The sequence below is a fragment of the Dermochelys coriacea genome, chromosome 18, assembly GCF_009764565.3.
Source record: "Dermochelys coriacea isolate rDerCor1 chromosome 18, rDerCor1.pri.v4, whole genome shotgun sequence".
In the NCBI taxonomy this organism is placed as follows: Eukaryota; Metazoa; Chordata; order Testudines; family Dermochelyidae; genus Dermochelys; species Dermochelys coriacea.
Window position 1 is genome coordinate 9,438,715 of NC_050085.1, and position 27,299 is coordinate 9,466,013.

Sequence of the window (27,299 nt, forward strand, 5' to 3'; positions counted from 1 at the left end):
CCTGTCTGGCTGACGTCCGCTGGAGCTGTGGGACCCACCTCACTCCCGCACAGTTGCATCCCTCCACCTCCCTGCGGGGCAGTTGCCAAACCTGAGGCCTGCTGACAATGAACTTTGGCGGGGGGGAGGGGCCTTTCACACCCCCTGTGCAGAGAGGAAGTACAAACCTCTGCCTGACATGAATCACATTGCAGGCCTCGCAACACGGCTCAGGCAGGCTGTCAGCGTTGCATGGGCCCGGTGCAGGCTCCTCTGTACAGAGCTGAATTTCAGTCGTCATTACTGTGTCTTTAAAGCTGTAGCAGGAAGCCAAGCAGGCTGAGGTTGTAAGCAGAAGCTTTAAAGTTGCTTTGTTTTCAAGGTTCCTTGTTCCCTGATAGGGGTCACTGGTTCTCTTACTGGGTCATGCTTCATGATGCACTCAGCTAGTTTAACTGCACAGGTGCAGCGTTGTTCCTTGGTGTACAAACGGGGGGTGTTCCTTTGCCTTTCCTCCAGCTTTCAGCTGGGTCCTCTTTGTCCATATTGTACTGAGCTGAGGGGAACACTTGAAATCCCTTTCTCCTCTTCTTTAAAAGTGTTCAATAAATCGCCCAAAGAAAAGGACATACCCTGTGAGTGCTTTGTATTGCCACATGGGCCTAGCACACAGGTTGGAAGCGATATGCCACTGGCCTGAGTATGTTCCCAATAGCTATCAGGTGGGCTGTAAGCATGAATTGTCCACTAAATAGGATGCACAGGTGTTTCATGTGAGCACTAATACAGCCAGAGCAGAGGGGAAGTGGCTTCTAAGAGCAAGTGCATTGCAAACTCTCAGCTTGGATCTTCAGCCTTTTCCATATAGGTAAGTTTATAGTGTGATGTCTTGGACCCTGATCCTGTAAGCGGGTGGATTCCTGCACTTGTGCAAAGCTCTGTTGAAGTCAGTGGGCTTCTGCAGGGAGCAGCGGGCAGGTGGGGGGCCTGGTTTGAATCACATGGCTTCAGTGCCTTTGCTGTCTCCTTGATTCATTTGTCTTTGACAACTAGTAAAGGCCTGAGCATCAGCAATATTTGTGTCTGCATTTGCACATTGGAACACCCTGCCACACTTAAGGCAGCCTGGGTTTTAAGTATTCTACACAACGGTAGGAAAAAACTCTCCCATCTTTACTTTGCTGTCCCTGATCTCATTAAATCTGGGCTGCCTGTAGGCCTGGATGGATGATCTGGGAAGAAGAGCAGGACGCATGCTGTGGCTTGAACTCCCTGCAACCGTTCCACAGGGATCTGGGTCTGCTTTACATTTGCAGGTAGGCTCCCCTCTTTTAATTAAAGGTTCGTTAAGATGATGAGTAGTAATAAAAGTGAGTTCTCAATTACAGGAGGAATAGTCAGAAATGGTGGCTCTGTGATAATGAATGATTACAGTGGTGCTTACTCCAGGCATTCAAAAGGTCATGATTCAGAATGCCAAAAGCATGAGATTTACTGAAATATCAGGAGCTTTAAGAAAAACAGAGCTGCTTTTTCTTTGCCTTGTGTTGAGCCTTTAAGGGGGCACTCGGGTCACATTTGCAAATTCTTCTGTGAAATCATGTAGGGAGATTCTAGACTTTTTTAAAAAAAATATGGACAGCTAAGATTCTTCTCTAATCATGTCAGTCCAGGAGCTGGGACTTTTTTTTTTTTTTTTTTTTTTTTAAGTACCAGATACCGTAGGAGTGGGCAACATGATGTCATTAGGAAAAAGCTTCAGCACACATTTGCAAAATAAACCATGTGGTTGCAGAGAGGGAAATGTGCCGAGTTTAAGATCTGTAAAGTTATTGCTTTGGTGTTGGCTTTATCAATGAAAGAGCAGTACTTCCCCCCTCCTCAAAACTAAAGTTTGGTAGCAGTTTCAGACTAAATGCTAAAGAATACATTGTGATCTTTTAAAAACAGGCTTTGATTCTGTAAATATGCACATACTTAATTTGCTTCAGGGGTACTGCTTATGTGCTTCAAGTTGAGCATATGCATTAATATTTGTAGGACTGTGGTTGGTATAGGTGCAGGTCCTGCATTATCTTTAAGCATATGAATAGTAGCATTGATTTCAATGACTCCATTTATGGTAGTAAAGTTAAGCATGTGTTTAAGTATATTCAGCACTGGGGCCACAACGTGGAAAATTGTTACCTGTCCTGTATTTGTTCAAAAAACCCAACTGATTTATTTTTGTGACAAATTCCTCCTGCTTTTTCTTCTGTCAAAAGTTCAACAAAAACCATCAGCGTTTTAACACTGAGAACATTTGGCTGGTTTTGTTTGACACATTATTTGCTTTTGTCATGTGCTTTTGTGTTAGTAGTGCAAGAAATGTAGAGTTGGTGTGAATGTGATTAGCTGTTCAGGGAGATGTTTTTGCTGCAAGGGTGTGAATTCCCTGTAACACATCCATAGTGGTTGTCTGCTGCATTGTATTTGCAGAGCTACTAAGATATATCCAAGAAAACACCCAGAGCTGTCTGTGAATATAACACTTCTGGGTGCCCCTTAAACAACCTCTCACCTGCGCCAGTGGTGGCAAAATCCACTGGGGAGAGGTCTGGCTGAGAATGTATTGCTTGTTATACTAATCCAATCAAGAAATAGAAACAATGCCATATTACCTGAGAAATGCATCTCAAATTATTAATTTATTTGACTTCTTCCAATAGGCCCTCATTAGGGTTGCTAACTGTCTAATCACACAAATCCAAACACTCTGGTCCTGCCCCGACCTACGCCTTGTCCCAGGCCCCACTCACTCAATCGCGCACCCCCCCCATTGCTCTATCTTTCCCCACCCTCACTCACTTTCACTGGGCTAGGGCAGGGAGTTAGGGTGTGGGAGTGGGTGCAGGCTCTGGGCTGGAGCCAAGGGGTTTGGAGTGTGGGAGGGGGCTCCAGGCTCAGTCTGGGGCAGGGGTGCAGGAGGGGGGAGTTTAGGTGCTGGAGGGGGGCTCAGGGTTGGAGCAGGGGTGCAGGCTGGAGTGTGGGGTGCAGGCTCTGGCCAGGAGGTGCTTACCTGGGGCGGCTCCCGGTCAGTGGCACAGTGGGGCTAAAGCAGGCTCCCTGCCTGACCTGGCCCTGCCCCGCTCCTGGAAGTGGCTGGCACGTCCCTGCAGGACCTGGGGACAGGCCCTGGGGCCCGCAAGCAGCACCCCCACAGCTCCCATTGGCCACAGTTCCCGGCCAATGGGAGCTGTGGAGTCTGTGCTCAGGGCAGGGGCAGCACATGGAGACTCTCTGCCTCCTACCAGGACCGCAGGGATGTGCCGGCCACTTCTGGGAGTGGCATGGGCCCTGGCAGGCAGGGAGCCTGCCTTAGCCTCACTGCACCGCTAGACTTTTAATGCCTAAAATCTCCGTTTGGCTTCGTAGCCTCGGGGAGATAGAGCCTGATTCCAGGAGACTCCCGGCGAAACCGGGAGGGTTGGCAATCCTAGTTCTCATAAATGAGCTGCAGACTAAGTAGGGTTGCCAACTTTCTAATTGCACAAAACCGAACACCCCTGCCCCTCCCCTTCCCCGAGGCCCCACCCCTGTTTGCTCCATTTCCCGCCCCACCTCCGTCTCTTGCTCTCCCCCACCCTCACTCATTTTCACCGGGCTGGGGCAGGGGGTTTGGGTGAGGGAGAGGGGTGGGGGCTCTGGGGTGGGGCTGGGGATGAGGGGTTTGGGGTGCAAGAGAGGGCTGGGGCAGGGTGTTGGGGGAGGTGCGGGGTCTGGGAGGGAGTTTGGGTGCGGGAGGGGAGTCCAGGCTGGGGCAGGGGTGTGGGAACAGGTTTGATGTGCAGGGTCTCAGTGGCACTTACTGTGGCTCCCAGGAAGCAGTCGCCAGGTTCCTGCAGCCTCTAGATGCGTGGTTGGCCAAGGAGGCTCCACGCCTTACCCTCCCCCCTGCAGGTGCCTCCCTGCAGCTTCCATTGGTTGCAGTTCCTGGCCAATGGGAGCTGCGGAGCCAGCCCTCAGGACAGGGGCAGTGCACAGAACCTCCCTGAACCCAGGGGCCACAGAAACCTGGTGGCAGCTTCTGGGAGCCGCAGGGAGCCTACCTTAGCCCCGGGTCCCCATTGCGCTGCTGACCAGACTTTTAACAGCCCGGTCGGCAGCGTCAATGGGAGTCGCCAGGGTCCCTTTTCAACCGGACGTTCTGGTTGAAAACCAGATGCCTGGCAATCCTACGACTAAGAACTATTCAGAGAGTCGTAATGCCACTTGAGTCCTACGTAAGTGGCGCGTAGGCCTGGTCTTAGATCTCTGCAGGGTGAATTTCACCTAGAGTACTGGGCATTTAATTCTAAAGAGCAGATTAGGATTTGACAGAATCTCACGGTGCTCGCAGGCAATTTGCAAAATGGCTAAATTCACAGAATGCGTTAGTGCTAAATACTCCTCCGAGTGCTTCTGCATTCTGACCGGGTTTCTATCAGAGCCAGTTACAGTCTCATAGTCACTAAAGCACAGCCATGGGAAGATGTATTTATCTATCTGGGATGCCTTTGTATTTTGTTGCCTCTGGGACTAGAAACTAAAAGCACCATTTGCCAGATCCTGCACAGCCTTACACTTTGACTTCAATGGGTCTACTTACATGACTGAAGTTAAACATGCGTGTGCGGCACTGATCCCGTGTTGTCACCCATGCGGGCAGACTATTGAACCTGCACAGAGCCCCATCTGCTCACTCAGGTCAAAATGCAGGATCAGGGCCTAAAATACCATACACAGGAAGCTACTGTATAGTATTTCTGATCTAGACCAAATAGGAGGGGTAAGCAGAGTGAGGAGAAATTTTTATATCCAAGGGGCTTTTGGGTAAGTGCAGATAAACCACAGAACTTTCCAGTGCTTCAGTGAAGCTATGAGGTTTGTTCATAGCAACCACCAGTCCAGATAAACTTTCTGCTGACAGATGTGGTGATTTTTAGTCATTTAGAGGCACCAAAAGTGATGACACCCGGCCATATGTTAGCTTTTAGTCACTTCTTCCTCGTTTTTTAAACTCTCTTCTGAGTAATGTGATTGCCAAAATAATCTCCAGCTGATAAAACTTTATACAGATTTCCTCTTAGTCTGTGATCAAAGTGATTAAACTCTAGAAATAATGATACTGCATCCTACTGACACCACTTTACCATGGCGTTACGTGCAAAAATGCCCTGATAGACGGTAATTTATCTATTAACAAGCTTTTAAAATGCAAATGTTCTACTGCTATTTTAATGCTTTGTATTATCATAAAAGAAGGTCTTTATTTCTGCTTTCCATCAAGTCCCAAAAGCCAGTGGCCTGTAATCATGACTCCATTACATCCCTGGAGATGCAAAGGCAAGGAAATGCATAGGTGCAATAAACGTTTTCTTAAGACACAAAATATATGCTTGAGTGCCCTAGTGAGATTAGTGGTTGTCTGGGTAGATGATGTTGGGGGGGTCAGCTCAGCTGTATGGCACCAAGCCATGTGTCTCGGGTTTTTCTATAGCACTCATCACCATAGTATCTGAGCTCTGTAACTATCACCAAAGGGCCACAGACTGAATTGAATTGAGCATCCTGATTAGGAATAAGAATGGCCCTACTGGGTCAGACCAAAGGTCCATCTAATCCAGTGTCCTGTCTTCTGACAGTGGCTAATGCCAGGTGCCCCAGAGGGAATGAACAGAACAGGTCATCATCAAGTGATCCATCCCGTCGCCCATTCCCAGCTTCTGAAACATTACTATAAACTGGAGACAGAACTTAACCCCACAGGTAGGAGCTTGGGTCCAAACTTTAAGGCTAGGGTGTTTGGATCGCTGGTCTGACTGGGTTTGGAGCCATCTTTATCTTTGAAGCAGCCATAAAGTGCACTCCTATCCTCTACAGCATATAGTTATAGCTGGCTTTAGCCCACCATCATTGACTTCCTGACAGTGCTAGGGGTGGTGCAAGCCGACCTCTGCCCCCTGCCTTGGGCTCAGTAGCAGTGCATGGTGGAATTCCCCACTCCACACTGTCCAGTAGGTTTAGAAGTTGAGCAGACCTTACGCATGCATGGGCATGTTAGTATACAACAACTCTAAGTCTAGGCAAGCAGCTTTCCTTACTAGCAGTCGTATAGCTGGGAGGTGAGGATGTTCAGGATGGTGAAGGGAAAAAAGCAGCTTTATGGTCAAAGTAGGGAATTGAAAATAGGAATTCTGGATTCTGACTCTTGGCTCTGATGCTCATTTGGGTCAGGCATGTCACTTTGCCGTGCCTCAGTTTCCCCACCTGAAAAATGTGGAAATACCACTTATCTACTTCCAAGGTCTGAGACTCGGTTCATTAATGTCTGTGCCACACTTTGCTGCCCAGAGGTGAAAGGTGCACGGTATATGGCCTTGGTTTTTAAAACCTGCCCTTCCTTTGTGCACCTGCAATTTCAATGGCAAATAGCTGCAGGCACATTTATTTAGGGGCACAAATGAAAGCAGGTAGATAGTTAACTCCCTGAATGCTCCTGGGTCTGAGACTTTTTCATGTCTTACCCACAAAATTGCTCCCACAATTACATCTGGGCTCAAAATTTTGGAAGGAAGGCCCAAAGGTTCATAAAGGAAGGTCAGGTAAAGACCCCATTTACAACTCCAGTCTAATAATGCATTGGCTCACTAGCATTGCCATGTGCCCCATATGTCAGATCTGACCCGCTGTATCCCAGCTAGCTAGTTCTGAGGTCCCTGAAAGGCTCAGAAGCTGCCAATTCTCCTGAACTCTATGAACTAGCATGATGCCTGTGTGAGATGGTCCTATGTCTGCTGGGGGAAAATGCCAAACTCCTCTGCACAGAGATGTGGTTCTCACGACCTCTGCAGCAAAGAATTCCTTAGGAACCCCAGGATCAGTAAAAAAAGCCACAGTAATCACCGCTCCATTACTCCATCACTGACTGCAGTATGCCAAGGGGAGTGATGCTGTGGAGAACAGCCCCTTGGTGTGAAAAGGGGACAAAGCAGCATTGTAGGAGTTTAGATTTTGACTGCATTATTAGGAAGCACAATATACTTATAGGTGCTGGAACTAGGGGTGCGGCTGCACCCCCTGGCTTGAAGTGATTTCCATCATATACAGGGTTTACAGTTTGGTTCAATGGCTCAGCACCCCCAGATTGTTCAAGCAATACAATACAAATTGTTCCAGCACCCCTGGATATACTGCCTGGGGACACAACAGGAGAAGGCAAATCTGGGGGTACTGCACTACATTAGCCAAACGTCGTCCCTTATGGCGATGGGATGAAACTTGAGTCCATTGTCTTGTTTGTTTGTTATCAACAATGCTGTGTTAAATGATGTGAATAGGCGCTAGAAGTGAGGAAGGGTTGTAATAAAAGAGCAGCAGATGTGCATTATGGTTAATTATGCCGGGAACACGGTGACGAAAAAAAGTGGGGAGAATTTCCTCCATAATGCCATTGCAGCTGCCCATTCCAGCCACTTGATCCAGAATTTCTGTTGGAGTGAAATGCGCCCCTATGCAGAGGACCGTGACAAATGATGCACAGTCTTTAAGTAACACTTACTCCTCAAACCAGCATCTAAGTGGCACTTGAGTGGTGCAGGGGCTAATGTTTGCCATGTAAGTAAAGAACTATGTATGGGAAGATTCCACGTGTTCCATGCTGATCTTGCTTACACTGGTGTGTAGCTGATGGCAGAAAAGACCCGGTGTGAGCTGCTCAGGTGTGGAGAACGGGGATATTTCTTGGTCCAATCATGATGGTTTTGCTGCGTAAATGGGGATTGGATAGAGACACACTGTAAAGCTGGCCAGATCTCAAGAGTACATTAAGACTTTGTTGCAGAGCTAAATGCTCAGGCTTGTTGCGAGATTAGCAAGGTGGTTTTTTTTCCATCTTGTGTGCATGAGTCTTACTTTTTGACACATGAGTCCACAGGCCCAGTATCGTCGATTGAGGTTAGGATGGAGAAACCAAAAAACCCTAGGAAAAGTGACTTTTGTAAAACCAGAATGAAAATGTACCAGCCAGGTACTTGTCTACTCTTTAATAGGATAATGATGGGGAGGGAAGAGAAAGTGCCATTTTACTCTTCAAAACAAGGTCCTGGCCCCAGCTGAGTTAGCTAGGAGAATTTTGAAGGGCTTAGGCCAGGTCAGCTATTAAAATAACCCAAACAAATTCTTGAACATGTTTCCTAGAGCAATGAAGATGCTTGGGTCTGGCTGAGCTGGGTTCATCACCAGGCAATGGAGGAAGGTTAAAGGTGACTTTATGCCACCATTGCGGCCCCTGGATCCTGGAGACCGATCCAGTGTCAAGTGAGCATTAGAGCAGCCCAAAGGCTGCTCTAACTTATGTCTGGTTGCTCATGGTGCCAAGTGGCCATTGCGGCAGCTCACGTGGGCAGAGGCACTTCAGGTCAGGGCCCCTGGTGCTCAGGGATGATTGATGCTATGTCCATCCATATTCATGTTTTCTAAAAACACATTAACAACAAAATGTAATGTATTCCCCTGGATCAACTGCTTCCAAATAATGCTTTGTTTTCAGATAAAGTGTTTTAAAAGATGCAGACAAATACCAGTCAAATTACAGGCATGTTTGGTGTCGAGAAGCAAAGTGAGCACAGCAGTTTGATCATTCACTCCTTGTATCAAACCATCCCAGACCTCCCTCACCCTCTTTCTCCTTTTCTCTTCTCGTCTTTACCTGGAAGCTGGCTGCAGGATAACTGTGTGGGCAAGATCTAGGAGAAACAAAGTTCCATCCAGCATTGCTTTCACACCCAGCCCTTGTCTTACTGTAGAACGTTCTCTCTTTCACCCTCTGCACTTGTTTACAGTGGAACAATTCCACTGGAGTCAGCAGTGGCGGTGTGCTGGATTTACCAGGGGAAGTAAGAGGCAATATTGATCCAGTTCTTTATGATCAATGGGTTACTTGAGCTGCTAACTCGTGCCCAGCTAACACATCTGTATGTCCACTAAGAACTCATAGCTAAAGATGACGCGACAGGCACTTTAACAAAGCCCAGCCAAACTTGGGGTCTGGTAAAAATGAATAAGAAAGGGGATCGCTGACAGATCCAGTCCATCCCACCAGGGACCAGTGCCAGGATTATTCCCCGCAATGGGCCAGTCCCTCAGCTGGTATAAATTGGCATAGATCCAGTGAAATCAGCAGACATATGCTGACTAAAAACAGCCGAGGTTCAGGCTCAATATGTTTCGAAATTCTTAGTCCAGTGTAGTTTTAAATGTCCCCAGACATAGGTTTTCCACATTCTAATCAATCAATCTTGCTAACAGGATGTTTTCCCGATAATCAGCCTTGTTTCCCTTTTCTTAGTTTCATCTCATTACTTCCCCATGCACAATGCTAAACAATTCCTCTCCCCTTTTGGTGTGTATGTAACAATGCCCTTGGCTGGATCATCAAGCAGGGCTGAACAAAGGACCTCAGCATCTAAAAGCAGGATCTGCTACTGCTTGAACTAAAGGAGCAGGTGCATTAGCTTAGAGGCAGTAGACGTATACTTGATTCAACCATGAGAGGGATACAGAGAGCCACACCGGTCGTGTGGATTACATTGATCCCTTTCAGATGACTGTCTTGTACCCTGTAGAATCCAAGACCTAAGAGAAATCTCTCTGCCTTGATATTGTGTAACATGTTGATATGGATCAGAAAGCACCCGAAACTGAATAGTTTTGGTGTTTGAGTTTGCTGATCTGCCATTGGTTACCCTTGTCTTCAGCCGGTGGTTATGCAGCTGTGGGACAGGTTTCATGACAACCAGCTCTGTCAGGCCTCCTGGCTGCACTTTGCGCATCTCTGACAAGCATTGCACAGGGCAACATTGGGCATAGCAGCATGGGGCCAAATACGCAGAAGGTTGTGCGTAATGCAAACCCTTACAGGAAACCAGCTTATCGTGTGGGATTCCATTAGCCGAGCACGGTGCTCCCAGGCTTTAGGCAAATGCTCCTGCCCTTCTGCAGAAGGGTGGTTTCCCATCCAGGATCTTCCGAGTGTTGCTTTTGCAGGCAGTTCCGCTGTTGCTCCTTGCATCTTGCAAAATAAAGTAGCTCTAGGGATGGCACAAATTGTAGCTCTTCACCCAAGGCTGCTACCTTAGATGATCAATGCACTCTCCATTCAGTTGCTTTCATTGATATTTAAGTCCTTTTCCACTCCAAAAGCCACAGCATGTCCCAGGTTGTGTCCATTGCTCAAGGTTATTACCACTGCAGGATTAGTTTCTTGAGCAACTAACGTGGGCTCACTTGTGGAGGTGTAAAAATAACAAGTGTTTGGTACTAATGCATTTGTGATTCAGTTTGACGCAGGTTCCTTTGCTAGTAGACATGGGCCTAATCCAGATCCAACGTTCAAGAGACATTGGATATTCCGGGGTTTAGTTTACTCTGTTGTAGAGATGGATGCAACAATCAACTTCAGATCAGCGGATTGTACTTGGATACCACCATGTCAGGGGTGTTAAAAATACTGTGAGAGACAAGACTAGACAAATGGTCCAGTCCTGACTCTGAACAGCACCAGAGTTTGGATGTTAAATCAGGCCCATCTTTACATATAGTTGTTTTTAATTACACTGACTGCATGATTTCATAGGGGAAGAAGGCACCATACAGTTTAGATCATGCCGCAGCCATACACATCGTATTGGTTTGCTGTGTACTTCTAGTACTGCTGCCCAGCCCCTCAGAGGGTATTGCCTTCATGAGCTGCATTTGACAATGTCATTATTAGTCATGGGATCCTATTGGCCTCACTAGCTGAGGTCCCAGGAGCAGCTCTGTTATGTCTGAGTAATGGCCTTGCACACCGTTGTGCCAGCAGGCCTATCACATCAGAGAGCGCTGAGCTCCATCCTGATGTGACCTGGGATCAGTCCGTAGGCCCATATTCCTCAGTGTCCAAATACTCTCCGTAGCATTACATGATTTAGTGCCGCAATCCAGGGTGCTGGTGTAAAGGATTCTTTGCTGGTAACCCGTGGAAAAGCTGAGGCAATATTACAACTGTCAATCACTGTTAACTCTATGATGAATTCTTGAGATCTCTCCACCTTTCATTTCAGCAGGGTGAGTCTGACTCCCATCAGCATGTGCCAAAGGTTTGGGGTAGGCCTTGCTTTTAATTGACCTTTCCAGCTCTAAAAACATCCACTCTGTACTGAAATCTCTGCACTGGCCTAGTTGCTTAATGCGGATGGTAGGTTTTGACACCATAAGGCAACTAACTATACATTGTACAGAGTATTTTTGCAAACTATACCATGGAGTTATATACTACAATTGGAGAGATGCATAACTGCTGGAGAAGAATGAAATAAAGTGGTATAGACAAGGAGAAAAATGTCTCCTTAGCCAAGATGTGAAATAAAACAGAGTCAATGAGGTGGAGGGTGGAGCTGGGTGAATAATGGATTTTTTTTTTTGGTTCAGTGGCAATTTTGAAAAATAAATTAAAAATATTTTGGGTCAAATTGCAAACAATTTTCAAACTTTTCAGTTAATTGAGAGTTGGGAAAGAATTTTTGGCTGAAATAAAATGTTTTATTTGACCCTGAAATGTTTAGATTTTGAGCATTTCTTTATACATTTTTTATAAAGAAAATTAAAGAAACTTTCAAAACAAAAAGTCCAATCAAATCAAGAAGTCAAAAAGTTTCACTGAAAAAAATGTTGAAACAAAATATGATTTTTTAAATGTTTTTTTCCCCACTGAAACAATTAGGTGAAATCAACACAAATTGGTTTCAGTGTCACCAAATCTGCATTTTTTGAAGAAAAAAGGTATAGGTTGAAATATTTCACCCAGCTCTAGTGGAAAGATCTAGGAAAGCTGTTAGAAGAGCTACAGAGAAGAATATTCTTGCACCAGCAATGGTCAGATTGCATGGAAGGCCACACAGGAGACCAGTACAAGATGAATGGATGGAGCAAACAGGGAAGGCAAGAGATAGAAGGTGCGACAGCTGGCTGGAGCAAGTGGATGTGGGTTTTAAAAAGAAAGGGCCAGATTCACAGCTGGTGTATATTGGTGTAACTCCATTGTTTTTCATAGAGAGGCCAAAATACACCAGCTAAGGATCTGCTATGAAGAGGCTAGATTTAAACTGGATACTGAAGTGAGGGGGGAGCTAATGGGGTTGGCTGAGAATATAGCTGCTGTAGTTGTTTCCTTATACGTGTGTGAAGAGGCTGGGAGAGGAATTCTGCCAGGGCCGCAGTCTGTGAAAAATTTTAAATCAAAATGGGGGTCCTCGGGTTGCTAAAGTTTGAGAACCGCTCCCATAGTGCGTAGGTCTCTAAAGGTTTCAGTTGGCAGACTACTAGGCAAGGCTCACAGAGTTTAAGGCCAAAAGGGACTATCATGATCATCTTGTCTGATCTCCTGGACCACTCTTTGGACCTCTATTCCCTCCCACAGCCAAATGCAGGATGGTTCCTTTCAGTATTTTATCTAGTGCTTTAACTAATCTAGTTTTAAATAGACCAGACAGTGGAAATCCCACATCTTTTCTTGGCCCTTTAGATCTCACTGTCAGAATGTTTCCTCTGACAGTCAACCTCAAGTTACCCCTTTCTTGATTTCATCCCATTCTCCTGAGTTAGACCTCCTTGCACCTCCCCAAATACCTCCCTCCTTGGTGTTTCTCTCCCTCCTTCAGGTATTTTTAGATTGTTTTCTTGCTCTCCCAGACATTGCTTAGCCAAGGTGGGGTTGTTGAGCTTTCCAGGTTTTTGTCCATAAATCATCTCTCTAGTTTCCTAGTCACGATGCGCTAGATTGTGGACCCTGGTGAACATTTACTCAGGTCAGTTGACTGACTCGCGCCATTTGTCCGAGTAAATGTTCATCCACCTGCATATGGCTTGTGCGGCTCTTCTGCAATGTGCGGCTCTTCTGCACAGACAGTTTCACAAGGCAGGGCCCCATGGGGAATTCCTAGGCACCACATTGGTCAGAATATGACTCCTCTGCTGAGACCTTCAGTGTCATACCTATGTCGGGTGTGAAATTGACTATGTTGTGTCAATTGCAAGAAAGAGCCTGGGGGGCCTGACAATTGAATAGCTTAAAATAATTATCTGACGAATATTTTATTCACACTCCCTGTCTCCAGGTAATTCCACTCACGCTCAGTGATACGCTCTCATTTTTTACTCCTGCATACTCTGAGAGACCCAGTGTAATCGAAATCAATCACACAGCTATTCACTCCATTTTAGACAGCATGACACCCTGCTTTCCTACTTGGGCATACATTTTTATTAAGTCATTATTGATTAGCATCTCTCTTTTCCAGCTAACTAGGCCACTGTACACTCCTTAGCCGATATAGCGGATCACGCCCAGACGACAGATCTCTGGGGAAGCAGGAGGGGATAAAAATTATATTAGACACAGTCCTAGAATTTAGCACGATGGTTTCATCCTGGGCTTTAAAAACAGAGCACACAGGCTACTGCAGGAATTAACTGAATGCAAATTCTGGGCTCAAGTTGGAAAACAGCTGCTGAAATTCAGAGGTTTATCCTAAGTCTGGAAAATGAGGGAGGCACTCTCACAAGAATGGGGCTTTTCCTCCTTATGAGATTTCGGGTGTTTCCAGCAGGGAACAGGTGTTTGACAACGTCAGCCAGTTTGTTTCTATTCCTTTTCCTACTTGTCAGGGTTGGGGACTGAAGTTTGTGCTCTCCACATTTTTTCAACGGTCAGGATTGTACATTCTAGGGATCCTGGCAATTCATACCACATAGTTATTTGCGGAGAAGGATGGCCACACATACAAACAAGTTCAACTCTGTAGGACAGGAATGCGCTATGTTTGTGAAATGGAGAGCTGCATTAGCAAAGGGGTATACAAACGCACCCAGCTGTAGCATTGGCTTGTACATCCCCTCGGTAACGGAATGCAAATGGCTGGTTGGTTGGGAGAAATACCTGCAGCTCAGCTTTGTCCTTGCTCTGCGGTTGCATTTTATTGCTCCGCAGTTTGCACAAGGGCTACATGTCGGGCACTCTTGACTCATAAGAACCATTTGACCACATAGTTTGTGCAAGGGGGTTATAGCCTCCTCATTAGGAATCGGCAGATAGTCCCAGAAGTGTTGATGGGAGCTATGCTGCACAGGCATTAAGGAAGGCAGATGCAGAGAGGTCTGTAGTGAATAAAATAGAAGCTGTTGCTGTATCTTCTGCATTCCCTTTCCAGCAACACAAGACAGCGAAATGACTACATTAACCACCAGCTGCTGGCCCGTGCATCCAGCATTACACTTAATCTTAAAGCACATAGCCTTTGAGCTCTTAGCTTGCACAACCATCCTACGAGTGAATGGGGGTCTGCAGGGGTGTGTATGTTCTGAGGCCTGGATGGGTGATATTGGGATTTACCAGAATAAAGAAAGATATTACCCTATCTGAGATGTCAGTAAAAAGTCTCTTTAAAACACTATAGTAAATGCTTTCATTGAATGTTCATTAAAAAATTGTTTCAACTAAGAGGGGTGGATTTCATTTGGGTTTTTTGGTGGGATTTAAACAGTCCCCTGCAGTTTGTCATCACAATGTTGTTCTAGGGTGTGTCAGATGACAACTGTAATAACTAGACCGGTCTAGTTTCATTGTCTAAACCTGAGTGAAAAGCAAAGAGGGAAATCATCACCACTAAGAGCAAGAACTAAATTACTCCAGCAGTTTGAGCACTAGCCTGGGACCCAGGAACTCTTGGCTTTGGCACATTCATAGATCCCAAGGCCAGAAGGAACCATTGTGATGGTCTAGTCTGATCTCTAGTATAACACAGGCCAGAGAACGTCCCCCAAACAATTCCTAGAGCAGAGCTTTCAGACAAATATCAAGTCTTGATTTAAAAGTTGTGTGATAGAGACTCCACCACAACCCTGGGCAACTTGTTCCAATGGGTCAGTATTCGCATGATCAGAAATGTACACCTTATTTCCAGCCTGAAGTTTTCTAGCTTCGGATTCCAGCCAATTGACCATGTTATACCTGCCTCAGATAGATTGAAAAGCCCATTATTAAAGTGGTTCCCATGTAAGTACATAGACTGTAATAGTCACCCCTTAATCTTCTCTTTAAGCTAAATAGATTCACTATAAGGCAAACTTTCTTATCCTTTAATCATTCTTTTGGGTCTTCTCTGAAACCTCTCCAATTTATCAACATACTTCTTGAATTGTTGACACTAGAATTGGACACAGGATTTCAGCAGCACTTGCACCAGTGCCAAATACAAACATAAAATAATCTTTTTACTCCTCTCGAGACTCCACTGTTTATGCCTCCAAGGACCACATTAGCTCTTTCTCCAAACTGCCATACTGGGAGCTCACGTTCAGTTGATTATCCACTATGACCCCCAAATCTTTTTCAGAGTCTCTGCTTCTCAGCATGGAGTCCCCCAGCCTGCAAGCAAGGCCGAATTTTTTTGTTCCTGGATGTATATACTTACTTTTAGCATAATGAAAATGCATATTTGCTTGCGCCCAGTTTACTCAGTGATCCAGACTGCTCTGACTCAGTGACCTGTCCTCTTCATTATTTACCACTCCCCCAATTTTTGTGTCATCTGCAAACTTTTAACTTTTAAAATATTGGCACAGCATTAGCTTTCTTCCAGTTTTTTGGAACTTCCCCGTGTTCCGAGACTTATTCAAAATCAAAATTAACAGTCCAGCATGCTCCTCAGACAGCTCTTTTAAAACTCTTGGGTGCAAATTAAATGGACTTGCTGGTTTAAAAATGTCTAACTTTAGTAGCAGCTGTTCAACATCCTCCCACTATATTAGTGGAATAGAAAGAGTGTTAAGAGTGTTATCATATGATATGACTACATCTGATTTTTCCCAAATACAGGACAGAAATATTTATAAAACACTTCTACCTTTTCTGCATTACTATTGATAATTCTTCCATTTCCATCTAGTAATGTACCAATACCACTATTAGGATTCTTTTTGTTCCTAATATACTTAATAAACCTCCTGTTTGTCCTTAAGTCTGCTAGTCCTTCAGTTCCCTTATCAATTTTCTACAATTCCTAGTTTCTGAATTATATTCATTACTATCAACATCCCTTTTCTTCCCCCTGCCTTCATTTCCCCTCTAAACCAGGTTGTGGGTTTGTTTGTTTGTTTTTTTTTTTTTAAACTAATACAACCTCTTTCCTCAATTGTTGGACTTTGGCTTTTTGGGCAACTAGTAAAGCATTCTTAAACAATTCCCAATCATCATTCACATTTTTCTGATTAAATTCATCCTCCCCCCACTTCATTTGGCTCATAGTTGTTTTCAGCTTTGTGAAATTGGCCCCTTTAAAACACCAAATATAAGTATTACTGGTCTGGACTTTTTTTCTATTTGTACATTTAAGTTACCATTATCTTTTAGTTCTGTGATCAGTTCTTCTTATCTGTCAAGATTAGGTCTAGAAATAGAATTCCCCCAGGTTGGCTGCAGCACTTTGTGAGTTAGGAAATGATAGTCTATAATGCTTAGAAATTCAAAGGATGTTTTAGTACTGGCACCATTAGACCTTCAGCATGTATCACTCAAATTTATGTCCCCCATGATCACTCAGCTTTCCCCCCCTACACATTGTAGGCAGGTGCGTAAGGAGCCGTCTTCCTGTTCCCTAATGTGATTTTGTGGTCTGCAGTGGATTCCAACTAACACCCAGTCTTGTGCTTTATCGGCTAGGACATTGATCCAGAAGCATTCAAGATCATTTTCTTCTGTGTTGTCAGTGACTCAGAAAAAAGGTGATACCATTTTTTGACGTAGAGTGCCCCTTCCCCTCCCCTTTTGCCACTCAGTCCTTCCTAAATAGGTTATAACCATTGATTTTAACATTTCAATTACATGAATCATCCCACCACGTTTCAGTAATACCAACTAGAGTGAATTTATGCTCATAAATGAGCCATTCCAATTCCTCTCATTTGTTACCTAGGAGACTAGCATTGGTTTATATGCAATTAAAAGTTCTTCTCTTCATGTCCTTTCGTTCCTTGATTAATTTTGTTCTCAAGATCTTGAATCTTTTCTGTGTCTTCACTCTTTTTACCCTCTCCTTTTGTTATTAGTTTAACCCCCTCCACAGTACTCTAGCCTGCCTGTCCCCAAGGAGATTTGGTCCCCTGCTACTGAGGTGGAGGCTATCCAAATTATTCAGCCCTCTCCCCCATAAAAGAAGGTGGATCAATGTTCCACAAAACCCAAACCCTCCACCTTACACCGCTTACCTAACCAGCGGTTCACTTCCAGAATCTTCTGCCTTTGGTCGTCTTTTGCTTATGGGACAGGAAGGATCTCCAAGATCACTTGGACATTCTTCTGCTTCAGCATGCTTCCAAGTTCTCTGAAGTGATGTTATCTGTGAGCTATCCCTTGATGCACTGTCGTTACTGTCGACATGAACTATCACAAATGGATCCTGACCTGTTCTCTTCAGAAGGCTATTCAATCTTAGAGTGACGTCTTGTGTCTCGGCTCTGGGAAGACAGCATCCTGTCCTGTTGTCCACTTGTCCCTTGCAGAATGCTCTTTCAATTCTTCTGAGTATTGAATCCCCAACAAGGATCATCCGTCTTCCTTCGATGGCTGGAGAACTCGTTGTGGGCAAGCCTGCTTTTCTTACAGGTTGGGCTGAGCTGCCATCCTTAGTGTGTCCCATACATCTCTCCATTCCCATGGACCAACTGGATCTTGAGAGGCAACTTCTACTGTTTCCACACTGAGGAACTAGTGTCAACTGGAAACTTCTAGCTGTGTCGAATTCCTCCTGGTCCTCTTCTCTCTGGTGGCCACAGCCTGCCCATCTTCGTCTGTCTCCACTGGTAAAGAATGCTGATGTGATTTCTTGTGTCTGATGGTTAGGAACTGCCAGGCCTCCTCTGACTCCTTGGTAGCCAGCTCCTTGCTTCCTTGAGCCTGGCTGTCCAGAAACAACTTAGCTACTCTGATTCCAAGTAGTGTCTTGAATCCAAGAAATTTTTCCTCGAGCACAGCAACCAACTTGCACTTCATACACCGGAACTCCCTTCTGGCTTCAGGTAGGAAAGAAAACATGGCACCTCTGTTGCAGGTCACCACCATTGTTCCATCACTGGCCATCCCGAAATCGCACATAGCACTGAACCCAGAAGGAAAACCTCACACTCCCTCTCTCATCTCCCCCCGAAACTCTGTTAGTTGCCTCTGATCATGGCTCTCAAGGTCACCTGGCAAGTGACTTTTTATACCAAGTCTCCTGCTTAGCTCAGCTTGGCTCCACCCGACGCCACTAGGGAGCGATGAACCTGTCAGAGACTTCAGATGGCAGGGCTGGTCAAAGCTCCAAAGGGCAGAGCCTTATAAGATACTAAACAGACCCCTCTAAGCTGCATACTCAGAGGCCCATGGTCGCTATACAGCCTGGGCCCAGAGAACAGCCGACCCACAGACGGACCAAATGCACCACTCCCCAAGTCCCACTACCTTCAAGCACTAAGTCCACCTCTGTGTCCTCCAAAACGCTCCTGTTAGCGGCTTGTTGTGGTTCTCGAGTTCGCCTAGCAAGTGTCTCGAATGGCCTTGAACAAACTGCTCTGGTGCCTCAGTTTCTCTCTAGGAGGATTACTGATGCCTAATTTAGCTCACAGCAGATTTTAATGTAACGGTTGCAAAGTACTGTATGGATTTTTGAACCCCCCCCAGGTGATATTAATAACAGTGGTAAGGAATATATTAAATATGAAACCTATCATCGTGCCCCCCCCCCTTTCATTGCAGGCTGTTGTCTTTCTCTTTAAGCAGGATGGGCTGGCCTTCTTGTAATTTTCTAATGAATGATCAGGCCAGATCCACCAATGGAGTCAATCAGTGCTGTTCCATTGAAATCAAGGGGCCAGATCCCCAGCAGGTGTTAATTAGTGCAGCTTCCCTGAAGTTGGTGGTGCTATGGAGTTGTAGGCCAGTTGAAGAGCTGGCCATTATGTTCAGAATTTGGTTTGGACACAAAGGGTGACACTGGTTTGGACACATGGTCTGGGATAATTGCTAATAATCAGTGTTTATGCAAAGGATTGGGTATTTATAAACAAGCAGGGAACCTGGTAGGGTAGCTAGTGTTGCACTTGTGGCATGTCTTGCAGTGTTCTCAGCAGACAAGAAAATAAAAAGGCGAATGTCTCCCACCACTTAACTTAACTTCAATCAGGAGGTAAGTTAAATGAGACCATTCTAAACTGTGAAACACCCCATAGAGCAAGAACTGACCTTTCTGAGCAGTGTTGTTTCTGTATTATTTCTCTAAACTATTGGTTGCTTGTTTTTACACTTTGCTACAGTTCATTTGTATGGCAGGTGGTTGTGTATGTATATAGATGGGACATGAGGAGGCAGAGCTCCTAGGTTCTATTCCCATCTTTGCCAGGCAAGATACTGCACCATTGTGCCTCAGTTTCCCCATCTGCCTCACGGGGATGTTGTGAAGCGTAGTTGTTTGTAAAGTGCTCTTAGAGCTTTAAAGGAAAGGTCCTGGGGACTGGCAAAAGAATGATTATGCTCTCTGACATGTTTCTCTGTTACAGAAATATAGCTGGAAGGATGGTCCTTGCAAGACCTGGGTTCAAGTCCTAGCTCCCCCACAGCCTTCCTGTGTGACCTGAGGCAAGTCACTTAGACTCAGGCCCTCAAAGGTGTTTAGGTGCCCAACTCCCACTGAGAATCTGTGCCTGTTTCCCCTCTATGCAATGGGGAGACTAGTAGATTTTATAGTAATGGGGGCGCTCTCTTTAACTTAGACATTACACTTGTGTCACTTATGTGTTTCTGTCTAAACAGGAGAAACGGAAGATGGGAAGGCTGGAGGACCACCAATCAGAGGGCAGGACTGTGTGAGAGATGCCTAACTGAATGATCCTGGTAAGCACTTCTCTCTCCCCATACAGGAGGGGGAATAAACTGTACTGGTATAACTGCATCCACGCTACAGCTTGTATTGCTATTTCAGCAAAAAACCAACAACACCAAAGCCAAAAACTACCCCAAAACATCCCGTAACCGAGCTCGTACAAAACCCTCCGTACTGGTACAAAACCCTCTGTAGGCTCGGCCTTAGACTACGACTCCACCAGCAGCTGTGGTTCTGAATAAACAAGCCTCCTTTAAGCCTATAGCATCACAGGCAAATTAATCCTCTCTCTAAGCAGTTATCAGAAAGGGATAACTCCCATGGAAGAAGGAAGTGGAGTAACTCCTGTCTCTCCTCTGTGCAGGGAAAGTAGAGACCTTGCTGTCCCAATTCCATGGTCCCTGCACAGGTCTGACTCTGTAATGCAGGCCTGACTGCAACAGTACCTGCTCTTACGGACACCAATAATCCTACTGGATTTTGTCAAATATAATAAGCCTGAAGTTCCAGCAACTGGGGGACAAGAATAATCATTGGATACGTTCTTAGCTTCTCGAGAAATTGCACCACTTGGCACTCGAGAGAGCCCATGTTTCCCATGAAGAGGCCCTGACTTTCTGCCCTCCTGCATTTTGTTTCCATATTCTTCTCAGAACGGCTCCATGACTTTCCTGCTAGTGCCTCTGGAATCACTGCTCCTGATGCATTTTGCACTGGTCATGAAATTCTAACTGCCACCTTGAAAGACTTACAAACCAAAGTTGGAGACCGCTTACTTCACCTCCCGGTTTTCTGGTCTACTAAACCTTTTCCTAGATTCTCGCTGCCAGTTCCAACTCTAAAAGCCACTGCCCTATATTGATTGGGAGATCAGCCTGAGACAAAACTCCTGGTTCAAAGATCCTTAGATTTTAGAATAGTTTGGCTCCACGTCCAAACTTTACAGCTGGCCCTGTACAGGGCCAAACGCAACTCCCAGTTCTAAACATTCCTGAGCCATGGGAAAGCTCAGATCCCAGAGTCAGCATCACTGCTGGACTCTCTCAAGAGACTGGTCTCACTTCTGTTCTTCACCAAGTGAGTGTTTTTCAAGCATTGTTTAGGATTAGCAGCTTTCTCTGCTGCTCCAAATTGAGCTGCCCTAGGTAAGGATTTCCTAGGTCTCCTCTACTAAAGCTAGGTTATGTGCCTGCTGCTACTTCACACATTTCTGAGTGCTACAGTATTCAACACATTCAAAGCCAGCCCAAGTCAAGTTTCCTCTGAAGTGAAAGATGGTCAGGTTTTCTTTACATCCTCTCCCTTTCCTCCCACTCCTCTTTTCTTCTGTAGTTTTCACTATGATTTTTTTCTCCACTTAAATCTCCATGTCCCTCTTCTCCACTCATTCCCTGATGGCCCCGCATTCTCCCCTTTAAGTTCCCCTCCCTCCTCTCCCCTTTCCCCCCATATGGTGGCATTCTACAAGAGAGCAAGGGACAGACAGAGCCATTCTGTTGCCTTGTCCTCCCAATAGTGGGGCTGGAGTGCGGTCCGGTGTGGAGGACACTAGCTTGGGTAAATACATTTGACTGAGAGGTGCTCTGCTACGTGACAATAGGAGCCACATACCTTTAGAATGAGGGGCAGTGGGTGAATTTGGCCTAACAGTTTGGCCTCATTATTCACTCTATCTTGGGTTGTGAAAGGACATTTTTAACAACATTGTTCTTTCACTGATTTTGATTTTTCTTTGCATTTTGCTCCGTACAGAGGATGAAACTAGACCAGTCAGTTTCAGCTGCTGTTTCTAGACAATTTTCACTTTCTAGTGAACCCTGCCATGTTTGGGTTGGGAGCACTTCAGGGGGAATGTTCAGGTCCACCCAAACCTTGGGGTTGAAATTAAAAAGAAAGGAGGGGAAGCATTTCAATTTCACGCAGGTTTTGTGAAAGTCAGTTCAGTCCTCAGTGGCCGTACTTGATAGCAGCTATAGAATCCAGCACATGATGGGGAGAAGGTGATGGTGATTCACAGTTAGGGTAGCCTACAAACTATAGCTTCATTAGGGTGTGAATTGGGGCATGTCTAGTCCCCATGGTCAGCTGACATTCACACTGCCATGAGCAGCAAATACTAGCTCATTGATTTTTGGGTCTGCATGTTTTTCCTGCTCAGAGGATAAGCAAGGCAGACTTAAGGGCGTGTCCTCCTATTCGAATCCTTTCCTGGCCAGGGCTTCTTGCTGCCAAAGACCCAATGGACAGAGTCTCTGCTCCCTTCACCTTGCTGTCTTGACTGGGACATGGGAATGATTGGGCTTTAAATGTATCTTTTTTTCATAGGCAAGTCATGAACGGATATTTTCCCCCCCTTTCTTTTGTTAAGGTGGACACAGCCACAAGGGCTGGAAAATAATGGACAGCAAAGGAGAGTTTTTAAGAGGAAATGAAAGTTATTGTCTATAGGCCTCAATTCTCTCCCCACCCGCAGGCAGTTCTTGGAATCTACCTCAAAAAAGTCAGTCACTGGATTCCAAAGCTGCAATAGCTTCTGTGTGTTGAGTCGAGTTTCTGAAACTTCATATCCTTCCTAACTGTCTGGAAAGAAATCGCTATATTAGACAAACTCTGGTTCTGAGGAAATGAACACATAGAGCTTCAGCTACCCTGCTGGCATGTGGTATAAATACTTAATTTGTGTTACAGTATGTGATAATATATATGATCCGATTTAATCACCTGGACTAGCCAAGGATCCAGGCCTAGCAAACACAACTTAGAAACCATTAAATCACATAGAATTCATTCATACTTTAAAATAAGCTTTATTTTTTTTAATATTTTTATATTTGCATCCATGCCTTCAAGGACTCTTCCGCACTCACATGGGAAAAGTTAAATCTAATGTTACCCATAATTCATATGCTATTAATTGTAGTTTTCTTTTAAATAAATCATCCTCTTAGTAACTTTTTTAGATTATTTCCTAATTTAGAAAAACTGAAATGAAAAGGAAACGTCTAAAATAACCAGGAGTTTTGCTTGCTTGTTTTTAAATTATAAAAACACAAGAGGGGGAAAATGTATAAAGATGGTCCTCTGCAGAGAAGGATGCCACAGGGTTGTTCTCCCGCACCCTGGTTTGGGACAGATCCCCATTGCAAAGCAGTGCAGGTATTTAAAGCTGCTTTCCCTAACCCCCTGTGGTTTCTCCAGATCATTCTGTTAGAAGAAAATATAACATGGGGGTATTTTGTGTTTTAGTGTCATAATTAAAGACCAAATATCCCTTTCAAACAGGGTGCACATATTGGAATTAAAAAAATACACAAAATTTTATTAAATAATCTTAAAGTTAAGAGCGTAAAATTGTATTGTAAGCATTAAAGCACGACACACTGTAGTTTGTAGTAACCAGATAGCCGTGCACGTTAGTGAAAAGAGAAAAAAAAATCACAGATTTTGAAGAGAGCCTAATGGATTTAGGAGCCCAAGTCCCCAGTAAAAAGAGTGGGCTTTGTGCTTCTAAATCTTTTAGGTACACTGGCAAAAGTCTCTGCCCCCCCAATAAACTAGAATTTAGAAGAGAACAAACAGACATGGTTTCAGAAGCAACTACATCAAATTACCAGATCTTTCCAAAATGCACATTTGTTTGCCTGTGAAGTAGAGTTAGAAGGAAACAATGCCCCACACTAAGGGTTGAAGAGATGCAACTGCCAGCTTTGCTTACCTGGGGGCACCAACGCTATTAGACTGCTCCACTGTGGGGTGAATGACAGGAGTAGCCCAGACCCAGACCAGTTTTCTTACAGACAAAATAAATATTCCTGGCCTGAGTTAACAGCATTAGATACAGAACGGTTTTCCAGGGTTCCATGAGTGTCTGATCGAACGCTGTATCCTTATATTTAGTCAGTCAGACTCACTCCCAACTTTACTCTGGAGTCTCTTAGGATCCCATTCAACAAAGCACAACTTTAAGCAGGTGTTTAAATCACACTGAAGTCAATGGGACTTAAGTATTTTCCTGCAAAGAGATGGATTGCTGAATCAGGGCCTTGGTTCCTTAAGACACGCTTTATCCCCCTTTCTTATTAATAACCCAAATGAATCCAGTAAATAGGAAAAGCCTCAGACATGAGGCAAAAACTAACTATGTTTCTGTGGACAGAAAATACAATCAAAGCAAAGGTCCGTGCTTCCTTCCAAACCCATACAGTACTGAAAAGGCCGGTCTGCTTTGCAGTCTAACATTTTCCTCCACATTATTCCATAATAAATATCTCTGTTGCTCTTTTCCAATATGTTGAGCATTGTTGTTTTTTTTTTTATAGTTTTAGATAAAGACATCTGAAAATCTCTGACCTGGTTATACTACCTATATAGCAATCTGGCTCCCCGATCCTGCTGTCTGGATTGACTGCAGGATAGGGGAAAGTACACAATGTTAGCACGAGAGACAGAGAAATGCAACAGAAATTCATTTGGAAAAAACCCACAAAGACAAATAGAAAAATGGATTCTCTCAGCTTCTACCCAATCCTACCCTAGCTCTGCAGACAGCAGTTTAATAGAACAGTACGGTATAAACACACCCTCCCATCCCCATCCAAACCATTGTGGAAAAATATAAATTCCAATCTGTATGCAATAATTTAGTTAGAATAGCTCTTCTGGATTTGCGCAAATAAATTAAACTAAAGAATCAAAGGAAAGTTAAACCATCATTCCAGACTGGCAGGCATTAAAAAGAGAACAGTGTTGCCTCCTGCGATTTTGGCCAGGAAGACGTCACACTGAGTGAGATTTTAAGGTCTTTCTGGATAGGCAGAGCCTAACGGTTTTTGTAACTCAGGTGCACCCTGTGAATAGGATACTGTCCCCTCCAACCCCCAACTTTTAGAACATACCAGATACAGAATGCACCAACATGAGGGGCTCAAGAAAACAGCGTTTTTGGACAAGAGACGTCACAAGCACAAAGTGCACAATATTGTTGTTATTTACAAATACACAGCAGTCCTTCAAGTTTCAAGTTTCATTAAGAAGAAAAAAGTAAAAATCAAAAACCAAAAGAAACCAAACAAAACAAAAAATAGAAACAAAACGAGAGGATTACAACACAACTGCATCGCTCCAAAGACAACAGTTAACATAGTCACACACAGGCTTTGTTTGTAGTATGTACATCAGTTACAGAAGTGGCGACGCAGAGGGAAAAAGGCTCACTTTCTTTTTTAGTTAGATGCATCCGCGCACACACAACCACACACCCACGCACGCACACCGGCAGCAGAGGAAGGAGGCAAGCTACCAGCTTGGGGAGGGGAAGGGTCACCAGTCTGCGTCTTCCTCTATGTAATAATCGGGAGCAGTACCATCAAAGAGGCCCGGGTCTAGGGATTTCCGCTGCTTCCCTCTGGCAAATACCCTGGAGATGGAACCAAATCCCATCTTCTCTTTCTTCTTTTTTCGTTTTTGGTCTTCGAGGTCCTCTAGAGACTGCAAAGCAGAGGGAGAAGAAAGAAGGGGAAATAACATGAGTGTTGACAATAAACAGTCTGGGGAGAGAAGGTGCTTAGATGCTGGGATGGGGCAGGAACCATATGAGGGAAAGGAGAAGATCCAGAGACTCCATGGAGGCCACTGGGAATGGCTAAGGTTATTGGTTTTATGTGGAAAGTGCCCAGATGCTATGGTGATGGGCAGATGGCTAAAACCGTAAGATGGTTTGCTTTCAAAAATCTCTATCTAAGAGACTGGGAAATACCCAGACATCCAAATTCCTTTGGTGGCTTTAAATATCTCAGCCTTGATAACTAGGACAGGGGGATGGTCCAGGCCGTCAGAGAATGCCTACAGAATCAGCAAAAGCGCTCAAGCTGGAGCTTCCATAATGTAAATGAGAAGGAGCTGCTGGCAGGGGCCCTCAGTTCTGGAATGTGCTCCCCACCCTTGGGTCCACAAGAGCCCGGAGTTGTTGCTCTTCCAGGCAAGCTGGTGAGGAGCCTGTGGGTTGAGGTGGAGATGTTTATGGGCTGTCCCTGGCCTATCTATGTTATAATTTTTCATTTACAGGTTAGGCACCCTGAGCAGAGGGTAGGTGCCTATTGGTGTACTTTAAAATGTGAAGAAATTAATAAGGGCCTAATCTGACGTCACTGAAGGCTAACTGGACTTTGCTTTGGCCCCTATACCTGGACTGTCTCTTATCCTAAATAATAACCATAATATTTATTTACATAGTATCCATGCATTGGAGATGTTATTAAAATTAATAATACTTTGTGAAAAGGCAACAGGGTCTAGTAAATTCCAGCACCAGAGTGAGGGGAAAAGAATCCAGCCCCAATAACCCCCTTTCCTGCAATCCAAAAGAAACCAACTTCAACCTAAGGAAATGGGATCTGAGCCTGCTCCCATTGTAGCAAAAGACTCATTCAACTCTATGGAAGCCAGAGTGGATCTTTAAGTGAAAGGATGCTACAGAGAAACTTGTGCCTGGGGAGAGGATTGCAGATTAATAGGATGGAAGTTCTTGTTTTCTTATATCCGGGTGCATTGCTTTGTGCAGAACGTAGCCTAGCTGGATGCGCTTTTACATAACCCCATGGACTCACCGACCTGTTCTTTAATCTAGGCTAGAACACTAGAGCCAGACAGAACAAGCTCAAAACTTGGTCCTGTCTGTCAGAAAGACTATGGAAACTTTTGAGCAAACCTGGGAGGATTTAGCAGAGTCAAGATTTCACCCTTGGAAGTGGGTGTTTTGCCACTTACTTCAAGGGGACCAGGTTTCACACTGGGCTTAGTGAGGGGGGTTTTTGAGGGTAAAATAGGAGAGTCGTTTGACTGAGCTCTGCCTTGAAACTCTGAGTTTATTCAAACCAGAGACAGGACTCTAAAGCCCAGATCCTCAAAAGAATGTAGGTGTCTAACTCCCATTGAAACCTAAATACCTTTGGGGATCTGGGTCAAAGTTATTACAGCTGGATTTTGACCACCACAAGTGCTCCTGGGGGCAGGGGTGTCAGTGTTTGGACCCAGGGTTTTGGAGCGGCTCATTTATATTTGGAACACCACACAGTGCAGGAATAGCTGTGGCACAGGCCCATCTGCAATCCAAACCCCCAGGTGTGTGAATCCACATGGGCAATATTCACACAAACCCTTGTGAAGAGAAATCTCTGAGTCTAAAGGAGGTGTTTTAACCGTTTTTCTTCTCTCTCATCAACCTTCTCCCCTCTTGTTTTTCTTTAGTAGCAGTGGGCTCTAACTTGGAGACAGATCAGCCATTGCTTTTGCTTTTCAGACCACAAGGTGTGGTTTACTTGAAACTTTCTTTCCAAATAAAGTGTCTTG

General features: G+C 44.8%; 1 protein-coding gene and 1 long non-coding RNA gene across 11 annotated transcripts in view; one reads left to right on the plus strand and one right to left on the minus strand.

Annotated features, from left to right (window-relative positions):
- Positions 1 to 27,299, minus strand: part of KAZN (kazrin, periplakin interacting protein) — a 728,345-nt gene that overhangs the window by 31,326 nt on the left and 669,720 nt on the right. For 7 of the 9 annotated variants that reach the window (XM_038376718.2, XM_043500175.1, XM_038376720.2 and 4 more), the window contains one exon: positions 25,316 to 25,439. In XM_038376718.2, the coding sequence (XP_038232646.1) occupies positions 25,316 to 25,439 (124 nt within the window). Of the gene's footprint in view, positions 1 to 22,743; positions 25,440 to 27,299 lie in introns of those variants that run through there. The other 2 variants (XM_043500177.1, XM_043500178.1) reach the window with 1 other exon arrangement.
- On the plus strand, positions 13 to 24,416 carry LOC119845024. 2 transcript variants are annotated; one of them, XR_006276422.1, is made up of 4 exons: positions 13 to 847; positions 1,197 to 1,295; positions 19,883 to 19,963; positions 20,317 to 20,464. It is a non-coding gene; the product is annotated as an uncharacterized LOC119845024 (long non-coding RNA). The 2 variants fall into 2 exon arrangements; XR_006276421.1 differs by lacking the exon at positions 20,317 to 20,464 and adding an exon at positions 22,426 to 24,416 and having other exon boundaries at positions 631 to 847.